The sequence below is a fragment of the Notothenia coriiceps genome, unplaced genomic scaffold, assembly GCF_000735185.1.
Source record: "Notothenia coriiceps isolate Sejong01 unplaced genomic scaffold, NC01 NC01_scaffold00037244, whole genome shotgun sequence".
Taxonomy (NCBI): domain Eukaryota; kingdom Metazoa; phylum Chordata; class Actinopteri; order Perciformes; family Nototheniidae; genus Notothenia; species Notothenia coriiceps.
In genome coordinates this window covers 15,169,969-15,193,866 of record NW_011369945.1, presented here as the reverse complement: position 1 = coordinate 15,193,866, position 23,898 = coordinate 15,169,969, and the positions used below count along the sequence as shown (strand labels likewise).

Sequence of the window (23,898 nt, the reverse complement as noted above, 5' to 3'; positions counted from 1 at the left end):
GCCATTAATGTCTTCTTTGCCTCTTGGATGACAGCCAGTACTCCCTAAGAGAGTCGTGATTTTACTGTAAGTCATGTGCGCATTTTCTTTTTAATATTGATGTAAATTATTCATCATCCTGTTTTTACGCTTCACACAATGAGCATCTATGGCTTGTCAATAGATGCTCATTGTGTGAAGCGTAAAAACAGGATGATGAATAATTTACATCAATATTAAAAAGAAAAATGATATTTCCATGTCATTATCAAAATTCTCTCGAAGTCTACAGCTTCTTTACCACTTTTGTTACTGTATCAGTTTCATTTCTGCATCTCCCACTGTTCAAAGAGGATAAATAAAATGACATAGTATTGATTAAACATATTTAAATATGACCTGAGCAACATCTTCTAGAATCAATGTTGTCAAGAGGCTAGGACGTTGAATAAAAACCTATTTGTCTCCTCTCCTGTAATTTTGAGTGTGAGCAGGATACTCTCACACTTGCAGCCATTATCACAGAGAGAAAGCCATTGTTACTGACTATCAATAGGACAGGAAGACTTTCATCAGGCCTAGGAAACACCCAGCCCTACAAAAAGCTGGATTTCTCCAGGAGAGGAAGCCATTTCAGTCTTTGAAAAACTGCACACCAACAGGCTTGTAAAATAAGCTTTGAGCAGCTTCACGCTGATGCTGTTTGTTGTGCGTACAAAAGGATGGACATTTAGAAGGCTTGTGATGTTCACAGAGGAGGATGTGTGAGTGTGTGTTTGCACGCCGTGAACCTCTGAACCTTCCTGTGCTCACTCATACATCCCAGTGGACGTTACCTGACCAGAGCAGGGAGTTTTAGGTTTTTGCGCTTGCGTGTCTGTGTGAGCGCTGGAGGAGCTGGGTGGGGGGGGGCTTTTTATTGACATGATCAACAAGTGCACATGAGTGGGTTACTGATTACAGGTGATTCCCTAGTTGCTTTGATAAGACTCTTGCTTTGAGCGCAAAGTCCTGCCAGGTACATCGAGCCTTCAGCCACTTCACCAAATCCCTTCCATCTCTCAGAGGACCCCTGCTGCTCTCAGGTAAACACTTTTTCTGGTTTTTCACTTCTTATTACTCTGAATTGTGGTTTTCTTTAACATGCACTGAGAAAACCTTTACCTTTTGCATTTTTTTAACTGAATAACTGGTATTTTGTTGGCACTGTAATCTGAAAAGTGCAAACAAAAAATATTTTGGTGGTAAAAGTGGCAAAAGTTCTTTAAAATATATTTATAATAGTAAATATGATATGTTGGTGACTTTTTTTATACATTTACACTTTTACAAATACTTATAAGGAACTCTGTCTGCAGACATTTGTAAGAAAAAAGTAGTACATTTTAAAGAAATCAATTTGATCTAATCAGATGAAATGCAAATGTTTTGCCACACCCGTATGTGTTTATAACCTTGGTGTCCTCCTGCAGGTCCTTGTGTTTCTCCTTCTATCTGTTGACCACGGAGCAGCAACATGAGTGTGGACTCCCAAAAAGCGCGTAGAGCATGTTGCTCCAACCTCAAGGTTAGTAAAACGCTTAAACTGTGTTTCCCAGTATTGCAAGTTGTCAGAAGCCATAGGTGGTTGTAATCAACCTCTGATAGGGCCAAGTTGTGAAACGTCATCATAAAATATTTTTCTCTAACCCTATCTCTTTGTATTTATCTTGGGTTTTTCATTTCTGTGTCAGTACTACAAATGCTTTTTCCCTTGACCTGCTACATTTTGAGACTTTGAGACTAAATCAGAGTTTGAGTCCAGTTAAAACGTTTTTTACTAGTTAAGGGAAGGAGATTATAGCTGATTTTGCGTGTAAATGAGTTTTAAAGAGCGTAGATAAGGCTTGTGATTGCCATTTGTTGGCAATATATTGTCAAAGTGTATCACGCTTAACTGATGATATGAGAAAATAGCACTCTGTCAAATCAGGTGCAATTAATATTGATTGATACATTTGTGTGTGTAAACTGTTATCTTTGGAGCGTTATCTGTTCTCCTATCCTAATCACAACATTTTCTATGACCTACAGACCAGTGCAAATCCTTTTTTAATCTTTAACCATCTTTGTGTCAAGGCCACATACAAGTAGGGTTTACTTGTGAAGCTAACAAGCTCTTAAAATGGGTAAATGTAATATTTGAGTAAACTTGCTTCTGTTAAATCTCAAAACTTCAACCAACTGTATACTGTATTAATTTCACTTGGCCCAATGTGGTGTCAGCATTGTTCTGTTGATTACATTTCAACCAATCTAACCTGAGTAAAAGTAAAAGCAATCATCTATGATGTAAGAAGGTGTGAAGTACTGCATGTCTTCCAAATGTGTAAGGTCATGAAATGAGTCAATCTGTTAATGGTCACCCTTCCCCTTTCCAGTTATGTACTGGAAGGCACACAATGATCCTTTTATTGGAATGAGCCCAATTCAACAACCTTTTATTGCATTGTTTGTTATGCAACGACAGGTGTTTAATCCTCTCACACGGAAGTCTTTTATGAAAGGATTACTAATCATTTAACTAAAATATTCTCACCCCTTTTCTCCAAACCTAGTAAAGTCAAACTCCTAGAAAGGAATATTCAACATGTTTTCTGTTTGTGTTTCCAGCTCTTCCTGGCCTCTATGGCATTTGTATACTTTTCCAAAGCCTTTGCTGGCGCCTATATGAAGAGCTCCATCACCCAGATCGAGAGGCGCTTTGATATCCCCAGCTCCCTCATTGGGGTTATAGATGGCAGCTTTGAAATGGGTGGGTAACATTTTTAATCTATGTTTTAAGACAAAGTTTCAAAGAAAAAGAAAAAAATGTATAATCCATATAAAAAACAAATACATTTTAAGACAAACACTTTAGTTTTTTTTTACTTAACTCCAAATAGTTCTACACTGGTATTTCCTTTGTTTTATTTCATTAAATATGTTTGATTTGTCCACCACTGGTAGCTTCACAGTTAGCGTACATACATTAAAATGGTATCGATCTAAACTTAAAAATATGCATAATTTCCTAAATGTAAAACTATTTCTTTAACGGTCATTTGTCAAGTGATTTTGTAATTCTTCTTCCCCCCAGGTAACCTGTTGGTGGTCGCCTTTGTGAGCTACTTCGGTGCGAAGATGCACCGCCCCAAACTGATCGCTATTGGCTGTGTGATGATGTCTGCAGGATGTTTCCTCATAGCCCTGCCTCACTTCCTGCAGGGAATGTTAGTATCTTCTCTTTCAACATCATTGTTTCTTTTTTCAACTGTGGCCTGATGATACACATTGTTAATTAAAATAAAATGATGTGGGTCTTTGAGGCAGAGACACTTAGCATTTACTTGAATGGGAAGACTCAAATAATTACTATAATTCAGGGTATTATATAAAGGACTGAAACCTCCCCTTGCAAAAAACAAGATGGAAGCCAAGAGGTGTATAATGTCATAAAAAACAAGCTATTTTAACTTTTTCTAATGTGAATGTGTTAGGACTAGCCTTTTTTTTCTTTTTTCTGATTCCTGTGAAAATGAGTTTAAAGTAAAAAAGTCAATGTTATGAAACAAGAAAGGGTTAAGAAATAATACATTATCCGGCTTAGTTGTGTTGTGTTTTGACATCAACAGTTAATAATTTCCCCCAAAAATCTTAGTTAGCTTTCTTGATTAGCCGTTTGGTAATCCATCCTTAGTTAGCATCCCACTGGCCATTTTAAAAGTTGTTGTTGGTGCTGCTATCCCATATTCAGTAGAGTGCTGCAGTATGGTAAACTAAACATTAGACTTCTTCTGAAATATTCTAGTCTGCCCTAAAATACATTTTAAAATAGTAATAATGTGTCTGCATGTGTATGAGCTAATTGTCTATACTAACCACGTTACATGCATGATTTTACTGAAATTGGAATTATATTTATATTCCCGTTTTTTTTTTTTATATGGATCCATTCAAAATGTAAATGTGTAATGTTAAACACTTTTTTGTATCATTTCCAGGTATAAATATGAGACCAGTGTGTATCACAATAGTGATGTCAACAGCACTGAGAGCTTCCTGCCCTGCCTGTCCAACCACAGCCTGGCTGAAGCCGATAAGATGCCCGATTTAGAGACCAGAACAGGTAAATAGAAAACATATATGAACCCAAATGCATTCATAATTACAAGCATCAGGTTAGCTTAATAAAAAAAATCCAATTTCATTTCACATTCTGACCCCAGTTTCCCTCTCTCAGCTTGTGAAAAGGCAGCCGGCTCCTCCATGTGGATCTATATATTCTTAGGAAACATGCTGCGTGGAATCGGAGAAACTCCCATAATGCCTCTGGGTATTTCCTACCTGGATGACTTCTCCAGAGAAGAAAACACTCCTTTTTATTTGGGTTAGTTACGTTTTACCTTCTAATGTCTATGATCATTTTGATGATGTTGTACACGCAAATAGGCGCTTTACCCTCCACCTGTATTTATTAAAAAAAAATATTTGCACATTAAAATGACCTAAATGGTAAGCTGCCTAATGGAGTTCAGGAATAACACAAATAAATAATATCTAAATGTGACAAAGTGCAATGTCCAGCCTACTTCCTACAAATCCTATTAATCTCGGTTGTTGGTGTTTGATCCTTTTTGTATGTTCCTATCCTTTATTATTTGAATAAAAATGAAATGTTCCCTTTGTTTTCCTCATTCCCCAGCCTGCATCCACACAGTGGGAATCCTGGGACCGATGTTCGGGTTCATGCTCGGGTCATTCCTTTCCAAGATCTACGTGGACATTGGATCTATGGATTTAGGTACTGGACTCCGCAATATCAGGGAAAAAACATGATGTGTTAAAGTGGCACAACATGCAGACTATGGCTTAGGTTGTTCTTACCCATAAAGTCCTGGTTATCCTTGATTGATAAGACACATATTCAGACCTATGACACATAACCTCTCTGTCCAAATCCGGCAAATCCTGCAGCAAAACAGCTAACCCCTTACTCTGTTTGAACCTAAGAGGCTAAATCAGACTCAGTTTTGATTGTGTTGTCATTGTAGTACACTTTTTACTGCTTTGATAAGAGCTTTTGACAGACCCTAATGTCTAAGCTGACCGAAACAGTCCAGGGTTACAGATTAAAGTCATATACACACTTAATAATCTTTGCTCATCTTCCTCTCCCAGACACTGTCACCATCAACTATAAGGACTCCCGCTGGGTAGGGGCTTGGTGGCTGGGCTTCATAGTGACCGGCGTCGTGATCCTGCTGTCCAGCATACCCTTCTGGTTCCTGCCAAAGTCTCTGCCCAAAGAGGGGCAGGAGGAGAGTAAAAGCACAGAGCTGAGCACCGTGACCGAGCAGGAGAACTTCCTGCCAGACGAAACCCAGGATGAAGAGAAGGAGAAGCCGGTTACGTTTCAGGAGCTGGCTAAAGGTACCATCCATCAGTACAAAACACTTTAAAGCACAAGTGTTGATGTTAGATCAATTACACAGATTCAACAGTTTAAACATGTTCCTAAAGTGCTTTATTTTGATCCTACTGCCTGTTCTGCAGCACTTTGTTTTCTTAAAGGTTACTATGGTGATTTACTTTTCACCCACACACACTATAATCTGCATTTGAGGACAGGTCATGACATATGACTTAACATAAATTCCAAATCTTAAACATTTCTTGATTCTCTTACGCTTTTTTAATCACCTATCTATGATTAGCAGAACAACTCTAATACCTCTAAGACTTCAAACAGAATAAAATGTGTTACTCTGCAGATTTATTGTTTTAGGGCTTGTGATTAATCATTAACCAGGTATAAGACTAGACAAACCAAAGCCCAGACCTGTTACCTTCATGCAGTCCGGGCAAGAGTTGAATGACACTTCAGGGCAGAGAAACATGTGGAAACAGTTAGCTAAAGGCTGGTCATGCCATAATAAATTACACAACATGATGTCCTAATAGTATTCACCTTTTAAAAGTCATATGACCTCTGAAAAGCAGCAAAAGAAAATGGAAACTCATGACAATTTACTAGAAAAGTTAAGAAAAATAGACTGTAAAAACTAAATCTTAATACGTTTTTTAAAGATATATTGAGGTTATGTTACATTGCTGTTAAATATGTGTAAAATAAATCTCTGTTGCTGAGTTTTGACAATTAGACTTAGAGTTAGTGATGTAATCAAATTATAAGAGGAATTTGTAATGTAGGTAAACGTGAAAATATATAAGCATTCCTTACTTCATATATTTGTATAAACATTTGTGCTGTGAATAGACAGTATTTAGATTTAGATTTAGGTATAAATCTTATTAAAAATACCTATCTATATATATATATTTCATTCTTACAACTGCTGCAAGGAAAGGCACATTTTAAATTCCTTTCAGCAACAATCATTGAGTCAATAAAACTACTTTAATTTAATGCTACAATGTTTTGTTATGCTTTCTTCACCAGATTTCCTTCCATCTCTGAGGAGGCTCTTCAGGAACACCATCTACGTGCTGATGATTCTCACATACCTGGTTTCTGTCAACGGCTTCATCGGCATGATCACCTTCAAGCCCAAGTTCATGGAGCAGATCTACGGCCAGTCGGCCTCTAAAGCCATTTTCCTCATAGGTACGGCAACATCTGACCTCCATTAACTTTGCACTCGCTGGCCCAAGGGCAATGAAACAATGATGTTATTGAAGGGAAGTGTGATTGCGATAGATAAAGTTGAAATGTATCCAATACTGTAAGTGGCACGCTATGTGCTTTCCCTTTGAGCGGGTCTGCAAAGAAGCACTCTGAGCTATAATTAGCTTTTTTATGACTGTTTACTTACATGGCAAGCTGAAAGAGTTATTATCTGTATATTGATAGTTAAACGTCATTGTTAAACAAGCAACTACCATTATGTAAGGTAACATTAGACTGTTTTTTTCTTTTCCTTTTTGGATCACATTTCAACTTCAGTGTGCATATACATATGTAGTTAAATAGTTTTAGAGAGTGGTCCGTCTTTTTTCTTTTTCTTAACAAAACAACAACAATAAGCACTAGGGGTGCACCGAATGGGAAATTCTTGGCCGAAACCGATACCGAAAATAGGAAACAGTTGGCCGAAAACCGAATGCCGAAAGGCCGAAAATGATTAATAGAAATATATATATATATAATGTATACATTTTTTACCAATGTTGTTCAGCTACCTGATTATGGAAAAAGACATGATTATGGCAAAACTTAACTTAAATAATAATCACTATTATGGGTCCATAAAACATTTATTCAGCACTTTTGAATGCATACAGTACATTAATTCCAAGTCAAGTGCATTTTCTTTTCTCTGTAGGATAACTACAACAAAGTGCATTCAGAACAAAGCCAAGGTGCTTTAAAACGACATAAACATCTAGCCCAGTAGGCCTACAACAAAATAGTGTAAATAAAGACTGTAACAGCCAGGCCTTCAACAACAACAAATGCACCTATAAGTTTGGTAAGCTAACGTGTTGTTGTGATGACGTAATCAAAACGCGGCGACAAGCACGGCGCGCGACCATGCTCGCGGCTGGCTTACAGCCAACATGTCTGCCGCTTGGAGATATTTAAAAATATCAGAGAGAGAGGCGCCGATTGCGATTTGTAAAACGTGTTCAGCTGACATTTCTCGAGGGGGTGTAACTGCAAAGACTTTCACCACTTCGGGATTACTCCACCACTTGAAATCAAAACACCCGGACAAATATGCGGAGTATGATCAACGTAACCCTGTTCTCTGACATTCGGCGATATTTTTTCGGTGCTAAACCTTTTTAACCATTTTCGGCCGATAATTTTCGGTGGCCGAATATTCGGTGCATCCCTAATAAGCACACATGAACATGGGGTGTTTTCTTTTCAATATAAAACATTGACTTCAAACATTCAAACATTAAACAAAAGAAGGGCGTATCGGGGTAATATACCCTTTCCATTTCTCCCAAATGTCCTCAAATGTAAGTTCCTGGAGCCTCATAGAGAAGGTTATTCTTTCCATTACAAATATTTCATAAATTATATCGTACCAATCATCTATAGATGGGCTGTTTGGTTTGAGCCATTTCTTTGTGATTCATTAGACTCTTTTTATCACATTATGGCATGACCTTTTGATAAATATTAAACGTTTTTATTTGATAGTATTTCCAGTGTATTAATAAGATATTTTTCTCTGCGTCCAGGTGCAATGAACCTGCCAGCAGTAGCTCTGGGGATCATCACTGGAGGTTTTGTCCTGAAGCGTTTCAAGCTGGGTGTGATGGGCGCGGCCCGGCTGGCTTTCGGGGCGTCCCTCGGGTCTCTTTGTCTGCTGACCGTTCAGAGCTTCCTCCGCTGTGACAATGCAGAGGTGGCAGGTATAACCGCCTCGTATCAGGGGTGAGTAGCATGCAAACTATCCAAACGTTAAAGTAAGCAGATTTACTGGAAGGTTGGGCACACATTTTCTTATCGCTCAGTCATAGTTTTTAGGTAGCACCGACACATCAGGGTCAAACGACAATGTTGGAATGGTTTTTTTCTTTTCCCCTACTCATGCATCTTATCATGTCTGTGTGCTCCAGGGGTCCTCAGCTGTCCTATGACCCACAGACCTTGCTGTCCCAGTGCAACATGGGCTGTTCCTGCTCCATGAAGCAATGGGACCCGGTGTGCGCCTACAACGGGATGACGTACGCCTCGCCCTGCCTGGCCGGCTGCCGAACCTCCAGCGGCACCGGCAAGGAGAGGGTAAGACAGCACGTTGTATTTAAGACTAAAGGCACACACATAAACTGCAAATCAAAGAAAAATAGATCTTCGTACTAGTAAGTGGACAAAATGTCTTGCAGACATTTGTTAAAGAAAAAACAGAATAATCTGAAAAAAGTTATTCTTAGTTTATTTAGTTTTTTCTGGGTAATGACCAACATTATTTGGGCAAAAGACAAATGTAAATCCCTCCCTAAATAGAAAAAAAACTATAGATACATTTAAAAAAAATTACAGAAATATACAAATATTAGTGATACATAATTTTTTTTAAAGAACACAGGGTTTATATTAAAATAAATCAGTAAAAAAATATGCAAAATGTAGGTTTAAACAGTGATAAAGCTGGTAAACAAGAAGCTATAAACTATCCATTAATTTCTTGCATATGTATTTGACAAGGTCGCATCAAGTTCTCTTAGTCTCAGTCAAAGGTGATTCATCTCATCTCTGTTTATTTGGCTCTTTAGGTGTTTCATAACTGCACGTGCACCGGGGAGTTGATGACTCCTGGCATGAACATGTCCGCAGTGCTGGGTCAATGCCCCAGGATAAGCAACTGTGGTTACATATTCAAAATCTACATGTCTTTGTCCGTCCTGGGGTCTTTCATTTCCGCCTGTGGAGGGACGCCGGGATACGTCGTACTGCTCAGGTCAGAGGCTAAAGCCACAGGAACTCACCACTTTTATGGCTGGGTTTAACTATGCCTTGCAGTGTTTCAGTGATATGTGGCATATGCACTGATTATGTGACGTTTTTATGTGAATTGCCTGTAAAACGATCGAAGGAAATATTACTTCTTGTGTTTTCTTGAAGCTAAAGTGCTGCTATCTAATATGATTATGTTTGGGCATCCAGGTCGATACAGCCAGACCTGAAGTCACTGGCTTTGGGTATGCAGACTCTGATAGTAAGAACTCTTGGTGAGTATTGAAAATACATAAACATAAAACAATCATGTTAAAAGTGTTAGCTCGGCTTATACTGAAAGCAATAATGAGTGAAATCAACTCACCAGCGAATTTGACTTTTTGTGTGTTTTCAGGTGGGATTCCTCCTCCTATATACTTCGGAGCACTGATTGACCAGACATGTTTGAAGTGGGGGTCCAAGCAATGTGGAGGCCGTGGAGCATGTAGGATTTATGATGCTGATGCATTCAGGTACACTGCAACTAAACTCTTATTGCTAGAATATTCTGCCTTGAGGAAGTACTGGTTAATCATTTTTTTAAAAGTCTGTTCTTACTTAAAGGTCCCATATTATAATATTTTTGAACAATATATTATAGGTCTCAGATATATACAAAACATGTCTCTGAAGTACTTGGGTTGAAATACCAAACAGATCATGCATTGTAGCATCCCATAATCCCCTCTGTTTCAGCCCTGTTTCAAAAGTGCTGATTCTGTGTCTGTAGCTTTAAATGCTAAAGAGCCACGCCCCTCTGAGAGATGATTGGTTTAAAACAGGGGTCGGCAACCTTTTTGATATGAAGTGCCATTTAAAAAAAAAAAATGTATCAGCGTGCCAGGGGGGTTGAGGAGCTTGACGCTCGTGAACTATCAACAGGAGGGCGGGGGGAGCCTCGCTGTGGGGAAGCAGTGTGTGGACCTGTCAGCGCAACTTAGGCTACATGATGCCGAATTTAACAAACACATTTAAATAATTGGTTTAAACGGCATAATAACAAGGACGATCGTCCGTTCTGTGATTCTCCAGAACACACGTTATGATATTAGGGTCATGCAGAGTGAGATGAGATCGCTGTCCCTTTAAGAGAGAAAGAGAGGGGTGTGTGTGTGTGTGTGTGTGTGTGTGTGTGTGTGTGTGTGTGTGTGTGTGTGTGTGTGTGTGTGTGTGTGTGTGTGTGTGTGTGTGTGTGTGTGGATGGATGGTAGACCGACAGAGAGGGAGCATTGCCGTTTCTCAATCGTGAGGATACTTGCTTGGTAGCACATGTCTTCCGAGTCACTTGCTTCAGAAGCTAGGCAAGAATCCTTCCTGGCATTCGGAAAACGGAGAGTGGAACAGGCTAGCAAGTATGCAGGTGTGCGTCATATGAGAGGCCCCGCCTTACATTTTCCGCCACAGATTTGGGGAAATTGGTCCGTGCGCAAAGCATTGTGGGGATTTTAAGGACCCGAAGTCTACCCATGTGCAGCCTCGAAATTACCCCCAAACCAAGGACGCGGCCTCGGTGGAATTCCAAGTATGCTGGAGATTGGAACAGTCAAGCTAGCGCTTGTACTTGCAGATTTGCATAAACGGGATTTCATTGGCTGACGCTTCTGCCGAGGCGTCAAAAGTTGAACATTGCTGAACTTTTTAAGCGAGCAACGCCAGCAACGCATCGCGTCGCTTCCCAAAATGCAGTTCGGCAAGAAGTGACGTCACCCCATTCAAAGTGAATGGTGAAGCGTCAACGCACGCCGCTGTGTGGACGGGCCAGAGCGGGGCTGCGTTGCGTGCACGGCTTCCTTCCGCAGTTAACGGGGGGACGCGCTCTGGCGGTGTATTTATACACAAAAATCTAATGAAAAGCAATTTAATGAAGTAAAATAATAATTACAATGCGTTCCAATGTGCTTTAATTTCAGGATTACGTTCTTGGGCTTGATTACTGGACTCTACTTCCTGTCCAACATCCTGTGGGGAGGACTTTATTGTACAATTGTCAAGACACACAAGAAGTCAACACTAAGGAATCAGGCCAAGGAAAACGGACAAGATGGTGACAAGTCGGGCAATGGACACGCCAACATCAGCATTGTTAAAAACAAAGAGGACGCGGACAATGAGAGCACTATTTAAGATTTGGGAGGAAGGCGACACCGTTGTATAATGCAGGTGAACGACACAGTACTGTGAAGCCTCCATACTGGACCAAATGCGGTCTTGGTACAGTGCCAGCGCTCTTTGGTCTTCAACAGCACACACAGACATCGTTCTGAAATATCCACTGCTGTTTGTTCTCTAGAAAGGTCAAAGTTCCTCACTAATGCTTAGTTTTAATTTTAAAAAAACAGCCAAAAGTCATGGAATGTTCTGCAATCGGCACACATCGAGTTAATTTTCAACTTCAAATCAGCCAAGAAAAGAAAATGTTCACTTTTTATAATCATATTTTAATCATTATAATAGTTGGCTTTTGAGCTGTGTCCATTTATACTTGAACAGTAAAAAGTCAGGTTATGATAGTAATGTCTCGTCCTACAACCTTAAATTCAAAGGGATTTATGTATATTTACATTATACAGTATGTACAGTGTATAGTTTTAAATACAAGACAGAACTGTAGTATTCGTGTTTTGTCAGTGATCGACAATTTTTTCTTTCATGTTTTCAAGTTCTTTTCACATTATTTAGGTAACCTTAAAGCTCTCTGTGGCTTATTTGCAAATGTGCTTATGACAAGAAGTTTCTTTTTATATTTGTTTTATTTACAGGCTATATCTGTGCCAGATAACCTTTATACTGACTTTTGCCCCAGCAACCTTTATCTCAGCCGTCTGACTCAACACACACTTCTTGTTACATCAACATTTTACATAACATTACAGGTCACGGTCGTTCATAAAGAAAAAGTGTGTTGTTAAGCTAGTATCTGCAAGTCCACTGAAGCTTGGACAGTGGACTAAGAGTGAGTGCAGTGTAACTTGATTGTTAGTTCTTATACACTTTAGTCGTCAGTGGAAATGTATCATCATCAAATTGTTTTTATAGAGTGTTTTTTAATCATTACTGCCTTTTTCTCTTATTTTATTTTACACTTTTGTCGATCGTCATTAGCATACCGTTAAACATTAAAGACAAATATCCACAATTTATTTGTAAACCTTGAGTCTTTATTTATTGTATTTGCTGTCTTTCTTTTATTGTAACATGCTTTGCTAAGGCTGACCTTTTTCTATTTTTTTTTTCATTTATCAAAGTGAAAGTCAGCTTTATTGTCAAAATGTCTACATGTGTTTTACATACAGAAATCTCGAGATACAGTTTCCCGCAGTCCCACAGTGTGACATATACATAAATGTAACGGTATGTCCTGTTACACTTTGTTGTGCCTCAATTCATTAAGTTCTACTTCCCTTTTTAGCATCTTTCAGCAAATAACTTTTCGTTTTCTGGCACGCCACTTTACAGTTTTGCTTCAATCTCACCGGTTTTTGGTGAAAAGGCCTCAAAAACACGCAGTAAATCTTAACTAGAGCAAGTTAGCGACTTGTTGAGGAACACAGTGGAACATTTAGCAACATAGTGAACCAGAGCTGAACGATTGGACATTTCTTTAACAGGTTGCCAGAAACACTGCTAGCATGGTTAAACACTGAGGATCTAACTAACAAAAGAGGGACCCCATGCCGTAATCTCAAAAAGAAAAAAGACAACGTCCAAAAACACATCTATAGATAACACGTGATAATAGGCAAGGTCAATGGCACCTGTCACACAGGGGTCATTCATTTTATATAATGACAGTGCAGGCAGACACACTGGATGAATTCCTTTACAATTTATTCTGGAAAAAATGTATATATATATTTTGAACTTTTTAACCATATTTTTCTCTTTTACAAAAGGTAAAAAGTAGGACATTTGCTGCCATGTTGCCTCACACCCTTACCTTGCTTTCTTTTAAACCTTTCCGATCACAGATTTAATTGGAAAGCATGAGCCTCAATGTGTGATGTACAGTATGTTCTCTTACTTTTATTGGTTATTTCTAACCATATAATATAAAAGATTGCAACTAACATGACCATTGATTAGAATATTTTATGATCCTTTATTAGTATACCAATATACCCCAAATGTTACATTTCAATGTTTCACATTTTCCAGGTTTCAATGGAAATGATAAAATATCTTCTGTATTTTACCATAAATGTATATTTCCATGATTTCTTACATTCCCTTGATGTGTTGTACTGTGTGCAGTGTGAGGTTTTACCAGCAGGTGGCACCCTATACAACAAAATATCCACTGTAAGGTACTGCATTGCCCCTGAAGGTGTCTCACTGCTTCTAATAGAACAAACCAAAACCCATCAGAGAGTAACGTTTACAAAAAATAGAAAGATTATGTTAAAATCGTGTTAAAACACAGTTCCAAGTACTCATTTGCAGCAGTTACAGAAGCTGATGTCTGAGGCCCTCTGCATTCCTGTCTAAATGCACCTGAAACTAGATACAGTGACAAAAGACATGTAAAACATTCTCACCAATGCAAAATTCTGGGGCCTTTTATGATTTTTCATAAAGAAAAAGTGGAAAACACTTTGTTCACTGTTTCTGTGCAGGAATGTGAAGGCTCTTAATCTTAATCTTTGGGATTTATAAAGGGGTCAAATTGTATTAAGTGACCTGCTGTCTGGCTGCCAGAGGCCCCTGCGGGTCAATACAGCGTTCAGGGACACCTACAGAATCAGGTAGGATGATTTTATTGTGAAGATTTTTTGGACTTTTCTTCTTTCCCATTAAACATCTTGCGAGAAAAATAATCCTGGTTTGGAGTTACTAATCTGTCTCCCCTTCACCTCCCCCATGTTCTCTTGTTGCTGTCCCCCTCCTGGAATGGCTGGCATGTGTGTGGAATAAAAATGTGAGAGGCCTTTTGTCCCGCTGGTTCCACTAGCTGCTCTGCCCTCACACAGGAGAATAGGGCAGTTTGGGGAGACACATGGCTGCTTCAAAAGGAGGAGCAGAAGAAGAAGAGACTTCGGCCTGGAGATGCACTAGCTATTTTATCAAACTTCCTCAGTAGTTGCCTTGCAGTGATTTGTTATCTACTCCTTTTGAAATTTGAATTCTTGTGATAAGACCAGGGCTCTCTGTCTAAGATCAGGTGGGAGTATTAAAACCTAGGCTAAACCTGAGGGGGATTACTGCAGTTGTGAAGTGAAAACCCTCCTGGTTAGTTGTGGTACTTTATTACAGGTTTCTTGCCTTCTCACTTGTTCAACAGGAGGAATCAGTTAGCATTAGACACCATTTTCCCTCTCTGACATGGATTCAACCCGCAGCTCCTGACGTTTACTGAGCTGAGAGAAGACGCTTTGGTTTACTCAGGTATGGTACAGCTGCTCTGTTTTCACTTTGCTCATTCAGACATGCATTTTAATATCATACACTCCTAATTGAAGTAAATAATAATAGTAATAAGTCATTTTTAAACTTTCTTTTTTAAATATTACATTGTTATTTTAAGGCGCCCTTCTGACAATCTTTGACAGAACATTTCCAGCTTTGAAACATTAGTATGCAATCGATTACTGATAGAAAAAGATTGTTAAAGTATTTGATACTATTTATTATGATGTGAACCACAAATACATCTAATTATACAAGAGTTGTATGTAATGAGTGTGTAAAATATGACATTTTGGGAAATATTCGTTCTAATGTTTAAGAGTCTAATGAGATTATTGATAACGTTAACCTGCAACTCTCAGTCAGAGAAGAAAACTAGCTTTTTCCCCCAAAATGTTAAACTATTCTTTTAGTTCTACCTTCAACTAGATGTAACATAAGCAGTTACAAAATGGGTAAATGAATGAGTGAAGACACTTTTGACCTACTTTTCTTTGATCAATCTATTGTTTGCCCTGCAGTGGCCAGCAGAGGGTTGCCAAGCATTGATCGTAGGATGGAGGAAGCAGGAGAGGACCTAGGTCAGATGGCCAGCCAGCAGGCTCTGTGTGACGCTGATCACAAGACCAGGAAACGCCCTGGCATCTCCACTCTCAAGGTACTGAAGCTATCAAAAGCAGAAAAGCAGAAAGGGATATTTTTTCTGCAGCCAGGTAAAACATAGAAAACAGAGATGTAGGCACATGCAGGTACAAAAAACACAAGACAATACATAAATACATCAACAGGAAACCACAAGTGAAAAACGAAACACCATGTTTGTTATTTTGAGCATTCAAACCTCAGTTAATGTGCATTAAAATTGTATAAATAGTGGAAAGATGGATGGATCAATGCTTACAATCTGAGACACATCATCATCATGGTCATTTGAGCATTTTAAGGGATAAGCTTCCCCCAAAAGTACCTAAAATCAAGCCAAGAGATGATCTTGATGATGTTTTCAAAAATCTTGCCAGGCCACATTTGTCTCTCTAGAGCAGCGTATTAACTTCTGTCAAACACTTCAGTATCAGTCCTGAGATCAGCATTGCCTGATTGCAGCACTACATCAGCATGAATGAAGCATTTCTCCCAAAACACATCAATAATTTGACTCCATACTTTTTCCTTCTTCTTAGCTCAGTCTGTAGATGTAAAGCTGAGAGGCAACTTTTTAGGATCCCTATCAACAAAACTCTAACAGCCAAAAACATTGAAATATGCACACTGCTTTTAAGAGAATTCACAGCCCAAGCCCAATCAGGCTTACGCTGGAAGTGAAACCCTCTGTACAACATAATACATTTCAGCAAAACATAGGAGAATTTCAGTAATCCCAGATGGGAATTAACTTAGTAATAAAGCGACTCCAGGGTGCCCACACAGAGAGTAAAGCCTCTGGAGGCTGTTATGAAGAAGGAAGAAACTATTAAGCTTTTTTAGTTTGTTGACTTTTGTTAAAGTGGCTATAATAATTAGACTTATGATAACTATGTGTATATATATAGGTTTAAACACATTAGTTGATTGTTTACCTAGAGTAGCCTAGCATTAACATTAGGAAAATGAAAGTAGATGAAGCATGAAAGTTTAATATTTATTTGATATTGACAGAAAACGTTTTATTCACAGTATACAACTTGATTAAAGATGTGTAATAATGGACTTTTTTGATGACTTGTGTTTTCCAGTGGTTTATTGTGGCGTTATCCTTCGCCTGCTTCTCCAAGGCTCTGACAGGAACATACATGAAGAGCTCCATCACTCAGATTGAGCGACGTTTCGACCTCTCCAGCACGCACGTTGGACTCATAGATGGGAGTTTTGAGATGGGTCAGTCTATCTTCTGATTTAACCCTTCATCTTTTGAGCATCTGATCTCTTACATTCCTGACTCTTCTTTCAGATTGACACTTTAGCTCATGATTCTCGAAATGTGCTCTTGGTTCCTGTTTCTTGGAGGTAGGCAACTTGCTGTTTCTCGCTGCGGTCAGCTATTTTGGGGCCAAGCTACATCGGCCCAGACTAATCGCTGTGGGGTGTTTCATCATGGCTGTAGGGTCCTTTCTCACCGGCCTGACACACTTCTTCATGGGACGGTAAACGCCAACAAACAGCCTACTTTTTAGCAAAACAAAACTGGTGAAAGAATACCTTTGAATTCTGTTTTATATCTCATTGTTTCACAGCTACACATACAACACAGCCATTCAGGTTTTCCACAATGACAGTGTAAGAATTGCTGCCTGTGCGGATCCATTGACAACAGAGGTACCTGAAATTCAGATTCGTTCTGAAGAAGACGACAAAGGTAAGACTCCTGAATTACAACCTAATGCTCACATGGATGTCTTTATGAACACTATATGGCAAACCTCTACACATGGAGAAATTAAGCTATACTAGTTGCCGCTGCTATCGTCATTGAACAAGAAACCAGAACAGTAGCAGGAACACAGAGACGGCCTTAACATGAAACCTGGTTCGAAAGCCTTAGCAACTCACTGGCTTTCTTTCAACCATCCATGGAATGCACTGATCCTGCTCTGACCTTCAAAGCCACTCACTTCCTGTGCCGTCTACATACTGCACATAGTCACTGCACTGATCCATTGGATGTGGACTGCAAGGGGCAATGCAAGAGCTGAAAACCAGCCGAATAAACGCCATCGTAGGTTGAAAAAAAAATAATGATAATTTTGGAGGCGAGGCCAAGTATAATAATGGAAAAAAACTAAATGTATGACAAGAAAATATATATTTTCTGAAATGTTGGAAATGGTACACTTTAAAAATGATTAAGTTCCTCTCAAAATAGTGGGTTTTCTTCAAGCTATTTACCCCTTTAATTTCAGAAAATGTCTGTGTTTTCAATGTTCCTTGTAGATGTACGATTGTAAACTTGTTTTTGTATTGTAATATGTTTTCCTACCAACAAAGGCCCTCATATGCCGTCATGCTGAATGCTGGAAAGAGAAGCAGAACAATTATATGTTGGGCTATCAGGTCTCATAGCATCATTCAAAAGGCAGACATCTGTCCTATTTATGGAAATAAATAAATCTAGGACACGTATTCTTTTTGTATTTTGTTATATATTTTGAGTAACTTCTCCTATTCTACTCGATTCTATTTCTCTGAGATGGGCTACAGCTGAGATGTTGCTTTAGTCTTTCTATTGTTGAATCATGATTCATTCTTCTATTAACAATAGCAGATCATAAACCCACAGACGGCAACGTACTGATCCTGTTCAGAAGTATTTACAAAGGAACACAATGGAATAGATATATGAAAATCACATACAATGCAGTGCTATGCAAGCTTAAAGCCACACACAGATATTGAATTTCATTGTATTTGATTTTCTCAATAACACAAGAGCTTTGGATACACATACACCAAAGTCTTCTTTTAGAAGCAAAAATATCATGAAAATCTGTCAAAAGGTCTTGTAAATAGTAAATACACACACACAAACACACACACACACGCACACACACACACACACACACACACACACACACACACACACACACACACACACACACACACACACACAAACACATTGACAGCAATGATGATTTTTTTTGCCATGCAAAATCTCCAAAACCATCTTTGTGACATAAATTATATAATGCTTTCTTATTGTGTCTTTATGAAGCCTGTGTGAGAGAGTCTGGTTCCCACATGTGGATTTATGTGTTTCTGGGGAACGCTCTGCGGGGGATCGGAGAAACCCCGGTTACCCCTTTAGGCATCTCTTACATCGACGACTTTGCTAAAGCAGAGAACTCACCCTTCTACATAGGTAAGAAATACATCTTCATCTTGATTTTTAATTGGGGTTTGAAATGATGATAAAATATGTCCATTTCTTTACACCTTGCTTCACATAGTTTGAAGTTGTTTCCTAATCATGTGCATCCTTTAAACACAGCTTGTCTTCAGACCATAACTCTCCTGGGCCCCATGTTTGGTTTCCTCCTGGGCTCCTACTGTGCCAAACTGTATGTTGACATTGGCTATGTTGATATGGGTAAGTGTAATGCATTTGCTTTGCATGTATCATCAGTTATAGTTAGCTTCCACTCTAAATGCTAATATTAGCTTGATTAGCTAGCCACCGCTAACTAAATCTGCAAATGTTATTCCTCATTTCAGTAGCCTATTGCCAGATTTAGAATAATTATTATATTTTTAAACAGGTAATCAGATTTGGTGTAGGATATTTCTTTGTCGAATGTGTTTTGCGAGCGCGGCTTTCGTTCTATAGGTGTTTCCTCAAAATGCGTACATTTTTACCATTTGCTAAGCTAGTTAGCCACCTAGCAAAGCGTGTAGAAAGTCTGAAATTGGTTTATGCTAAGAAAGTTGTTGTTCTTTGGTTTTTCAGAACAGGTTAGTGAGTGTCTCTTTGAACTAATTTATTTGTCAAACAAAGACAATCAGTCCACCTAAAGTGTGACAAGTATCCTACCCCTGAAATAAAATTGGGTTTCCACTATTTTCACTTCACCCAAGGAAAGTAACTAACTAGTAAATCATTTGTAAGAAGTGAAGAATTAAACTTCCTGCTCCTGCTCACTCAAATGCTCTTTTCTGGCACCCAGAAAGTGTGGCCATCACCCCTAAAGATGCCCGCTGGGTGGGGGCCTGGTGGTTGGGCTTCATGGTGTCCTCCGTCCTCCTGCTCCTCTCCAGCATTCCCTTCTGGTTCCTGCCCCGCATGCTGCCGAAGCAGGAGGGAGATGAAGGCAAGCTGACTTCCTCACGTGAGACAATAGAGGTGACAAAGGATGCCTCCGACAACAATCACGCCATCAAGATGACTGACATCGCCAAAGGTTGAGAGAATTCTTGTATACTTTTAATATTACATTTCAAATCGGTATTCTTCAGAATGGTAGTATGTGTGCAGGTTTATGGTCTTTGCTTGTGTTTTTTAAAAGATGTATTTCAACAGGGTTTCTCCCCTCGCTGAAGCGCCTGTTGGGAACTCCTGCCTACTTCCTGCTCCTTTGTGGGAGCATCCTGAAGTTCAACTCCTTCATTGGCCTGTTCACCTTCAAGGCCAAATACATGGAACAGCAGTTTGGACAGTCTGCCTCCAGAGCCAACTTCCTCATAGGTAAAACAAAAAGAAAATGTGTATATTTAGATGCTATCTGTAGATAAACTCTCATATTTACATCTCTGCTCTTCCCACAAGGGATTATTGCTGATTAATGTCAAACATAAGATTTATGGGTTAGCAGTAAATGCTAAAGTGTAGTCTAACAGTAACAAGTGGAGCAGTTGGAGAAGTTGTTGTTTTGACAAAAGCAAATTATGACAAAGTGCAAGGAACAGCTGTAGCAAACAAATAATGCCACCACTAAAGATTGTTGCTCTGCTAATGACATGAATAATTGTTTCCAGATCCAGTCTATACATTGTTTTTCACCGTTTGCGTCAGACTCTTTCAAAAGATCTTCTTTTGCAATCCGACTTGACAAATGGCACCACCTACTGCTCACCTCAATGAACATTCTCTTAAAATCGCATACTGGTTGTGGGTTTGAAAAACAATTAATTTGCATTCTCTCTTTTGCCGAATAAAAATAAATTATACATTTGGATGAAAACCTGGCTAGTGTCTTTAGATAAAGTTCAAGAGTCTGATATGAAGAGACTTGCTTCCTTAGGAGGTTCCACACCACTCTGGAGAAGAGTAAAACATTGCAGGAGTCATTGTTCGATTCAATCTGGCTTTGTAAGAAAAGGAGCTACAGGAACATTGCTGATCCGTCATTGTTGCAGTCGTGTGGGATATTAACACTGGCATTGCTAAGAAAAGCATCAACATAATCGGTGACGTCATGAAGTGGCTCGGGTTTGGTCTGTGGAAAAGCAAACTGTTTCTTAAGTTGTTTACAAAGTTAAACAAATAGTTTGAACCAAGCAGCACAGAAGTAGAACAGAACTACATTCAGTGGATAAGGGAAACCAGTGTCCAGTGTGGTTTTTCTTCTAGGTGTGTTGAACCTGCCGGCGGTGGCTTTAGGGATCTTCCTGGGAGGGCTGCTGATGAAGCGGTATAAACTGAGCGTGGTGTCAGGAGCTCAGATGTCCTTTGCCACCTCCTTCCTCGCCTACCTCCTCCTGCTGCTGCAGTTCGGCACCAAGTGTGACAACATCCCCATGGCTGGGCTCACCATCTCATACAACGGGTCAGTGCTGAGGGTATATAAAGACGATCAGGAACCAAAATGATGGACCCTAGGAACTATTTTGACTGCCTCAAGTTACTATTCAGATTTTATTTGCAGCTAATATATAAAATATAAACCCTCTTTGCCCATCAGGACGCAGGGTATATCATCTGACAGAAGCATGCTGTTCTCAGAGTGTAACAGAGACTGTTCCTGTTCAGCAGAGGAGTGGGACCCTGTGTGCTCAGACAGCGGCATCACCTACATTTCTCCCTGTATGGCAGGCTGCATCGGCTCCAGTGGTCACGGCAAGAACACAGTAGGGATGCACACAGGGAAATTATCCTTTTTTTTCTTTTAAAAAACAATTATAATTTCCATATCATGCAGTATTACTGCCATCTCCCAAGACTAATTCCACAGAAAAACTCCTCAGCAGCCACACCAAGATCTCTCCCATTTCATCCTCTCTAGTAATTCTCCTCTATCTATGTGAAATATTTACTTTATCAAAGCACTTACAATATATCTTTCTCAGTTACTACCTTTATTTTATTTATTTGACATTTTAAACACATATTATTTTATTATTGTTATTAAGTGTTTGACAATAATAAGTTCCTCAGCCTTTTTTTACTTTATCCCATTTTTCACCTATTTTAATGATATTATAAAACATTTTCACAAAGGTTTATTGTATGTCTTAACAGCAACAGGCAGTTTATTCAGCAACATATCCAATGTGTTTCTATCCAAGGTCACTACATTGTTACAAAATGCTCAAAGGTCCTTTTATCGCCCTTGAGAGTGACTGAAATGTATGATACATTTTATTTGCATACATTTTTCTGTTCTCCAAATTATAAATACATGGTTTCCAGTAAGTCATCACGCTTCATCTCAGTGTCTCTCTCTCCCAGGTCTTTCACAACTGCAGCTGTGTGTCCGCCTCCTTCCCGGCCGGCAGCAGCACGTCAGTGCGGCTGGGTCAGTGTCCTCATGCTAAAGACTGCAGCCGGAGTTTCACGTCCTACATGGCTGTGTCCGTCCTCAGCTCCTTCATCAACTCTCTGGGAGCCACGCCTGGCTACATGGTCATCATACGGTCGGTGCACCCATTTCAGAGCAGGGAATCATGATAATATGGGAAATAAGTGCTACTGCGTAATTTTTATGATTTGAGTCTACGTAAGCCTTCTAATTATAGCTTCATATTTTTCATTCAGACACCGTCAGCAGCCAAACCCTATTAAACTGTGCAATTCAGAATGAATCTCTTAGTAATGCTGATACACCACTGTGTCTGTTGTAATAAACACGTCATATATTGTAGTACTATACGCATATTTTTACTTTTACTATTAGGCTATTTGGGGTTTTCACTTTTCTATAGTGTGTTATATATATTTCTGTGCATGTAAATGGTCTGCAATTTGGTGTTGTTTTGTAATTTCAGATGCATCTCACCAGAGCTCAAATCCCTTGCGCTGGGTATCCAGGCCTTGGTAACAAGGACTCTGGGTAAGATTTCTTTTTAAAAAAAAATTTATTCCTTTAAAATTCAGACTTATCTCCTTTAAAAACATTTGTACATTTTTTGAAAAAAATCAAGCTATTCTCTGACAAATAAAATGTTTTTCTAGTTTGTGTGTGGCAGTCAAATTAAGATGGGAAATGTGAAAAAAGGACAGAATATTTCACTCTGACTCTCACTTTGGGCATTACCTTGTCCGTAGGTGGACTTCCTGCACCTGTGTACTTCGGCGCCCTGATTGATTCCACTTGCCTAAAGTGGTCGGTCAAAAGGTGTGGGGGCAGGGGAGCATGTCGCTTTTATGACTCTGATATGTACAGGTACGCCAAACGAGGAAATAGAATGTGATTAATTTACAAATGGTTGTTTCTTCAACACCAATGCAATACATATTTCTTCCCTTTACTACCTTTTAATTTAGTCCATCTTCTCTCACTATCTTCAGGACGATCTTCCTGGGTCTGCTCACGTGTCTCAGCGGTTCTTCCTACTTCTTCATTATTGCCGTCATCGTCCTCCTCAGACGACAGTATAAGAAACCAGAGCGAGAAGCAGAGACAAGGAAAACGAAACCTGTAAAGAAAAAGGATCTTGAACTTCAAGAAGCGGATCAGCCCAAAAGTCCCAAAGTCTGGGTAAGAGTCACGACAGAATTGGAGGAGGGTGACAGAAAGGAACAGCTGCTCGATGGCGGACTCAACTCCACAAATATCACCAAGGAGAGGCAACAGCTCACACCCCTGACAGACATCACTGTTGAGTTCACTCCTCCTTTAAGTGAGGAAGTAACGATAGAGATGCACGGGCTGGAGTCAGAAGAGAACCTAAGAGACAAGGTTTGTGTGGAGAATAAAGCACAGGGGGACCAATTCACAGAGGACAATAAGTTAGATGAAAAAGCAAAAAAAAACAAAGAAACTGATGGACCACAAAACTGAGGTGTGGTCTCAAACAAACTGAAACTGATCTAGATATGTTTCTTGAATTAGGCTCAAAGTTTACTTGGATTTTCAAGCGGAAATCGATGTTTGACCTCTTCTTCGCTACCAGTATTTCTTTGCCCTCTTTTATGACAGTAGGAAATGGGCTACCAATGATCCCATGTTCACAACACTCAAAACATTGACTTGTAAATGCACATGATGCCTGGACTGAAAAACCTCACAGAGAAAACATACTGGTTAAAATGGATGTTTTTCTTTTTATGTCAATAAATGTCAATACCAACATGCTAAAGAAAGTTATGTTCC

The 23,898-nt window shown here is 39.3% G+C and overlaps 2 protein-coding genes across 2 annotated transcripts; both read left to right on the top strand.

Moving 5' to 3' along the window:
- Window positions 1-630: 630 nt before the first annotated feature.
- Window positions 631-12,611, top strand: LOC104964816 (solute carrier organic anion transporter family member 1C1-like). The gene is made up of 15 exons (XM_010793694.1): window positions 631-1,064; window positions 1,452-1,546; window positions 2,632-2,773; window positions 3,098-3,230; window positions 4,002-4,126; window positions 4,241-4,387; window positions 4,703-4,801; window positions 5,179-5,430; window positions 6,461-6,625; window positions 8,215-8,410; window positions 8,596-8,761; window positions 9,253-9,437; window positions 9,644-9,708; window positions 9,831-9,948; window positions 11,386-12,611. Exons 2-15 carry the CDS (start codon window positions 1,496-1,498, stop codon window positions 11,597-11,599), a joined length of 2,058 nt encoding a protein of 685 aa, XP_010791996.1. The 5' UTR covers window positions 631-1,064; window positions 1,452-1,495; the 3' UTR covers window positions 11,600-12,611.
- A 1,855-nt stretch (window positions 12,612-14,466) lies between these two features.
- On the top strand, window positions 14,467-23,816 carry LOC104964815 (solute carrier organic anion transporter family member 1C1-like). The gene is made up of 15 exons (XM_010793693.1): window positions 14,467-14,857; window positions 15,400-15,536; window positions 16,612-16,753; window positions 16,887-17,019; window positions 17,110-17,231; window positions 18,585-18,731; window positions 18,861-18,959; window positions 19,534-19,767; window positions 19,887-20,051; window positions 20,937-21,132; window positions 21,268-21,433; window positions 22,035-22,219; window positions 22,571-22,635; window positions 22,851-22,968; window positions 23,094-23,816. Exons 2-15 carry the CDS (start codon window positions 15,435-15,437, stop codon window positions 23,584-23,586), a joined length of 2,367 nt encoding a protein of 788 aa, XP_010791995.1. The 5' UTR covers window positions 14,467-14,857; window positions 15,400-15,434; the 3' UTR covers window positions 23,587-23,816.
- Window positions 23,817-23,898: the final 82 nt, after the last annotated feature.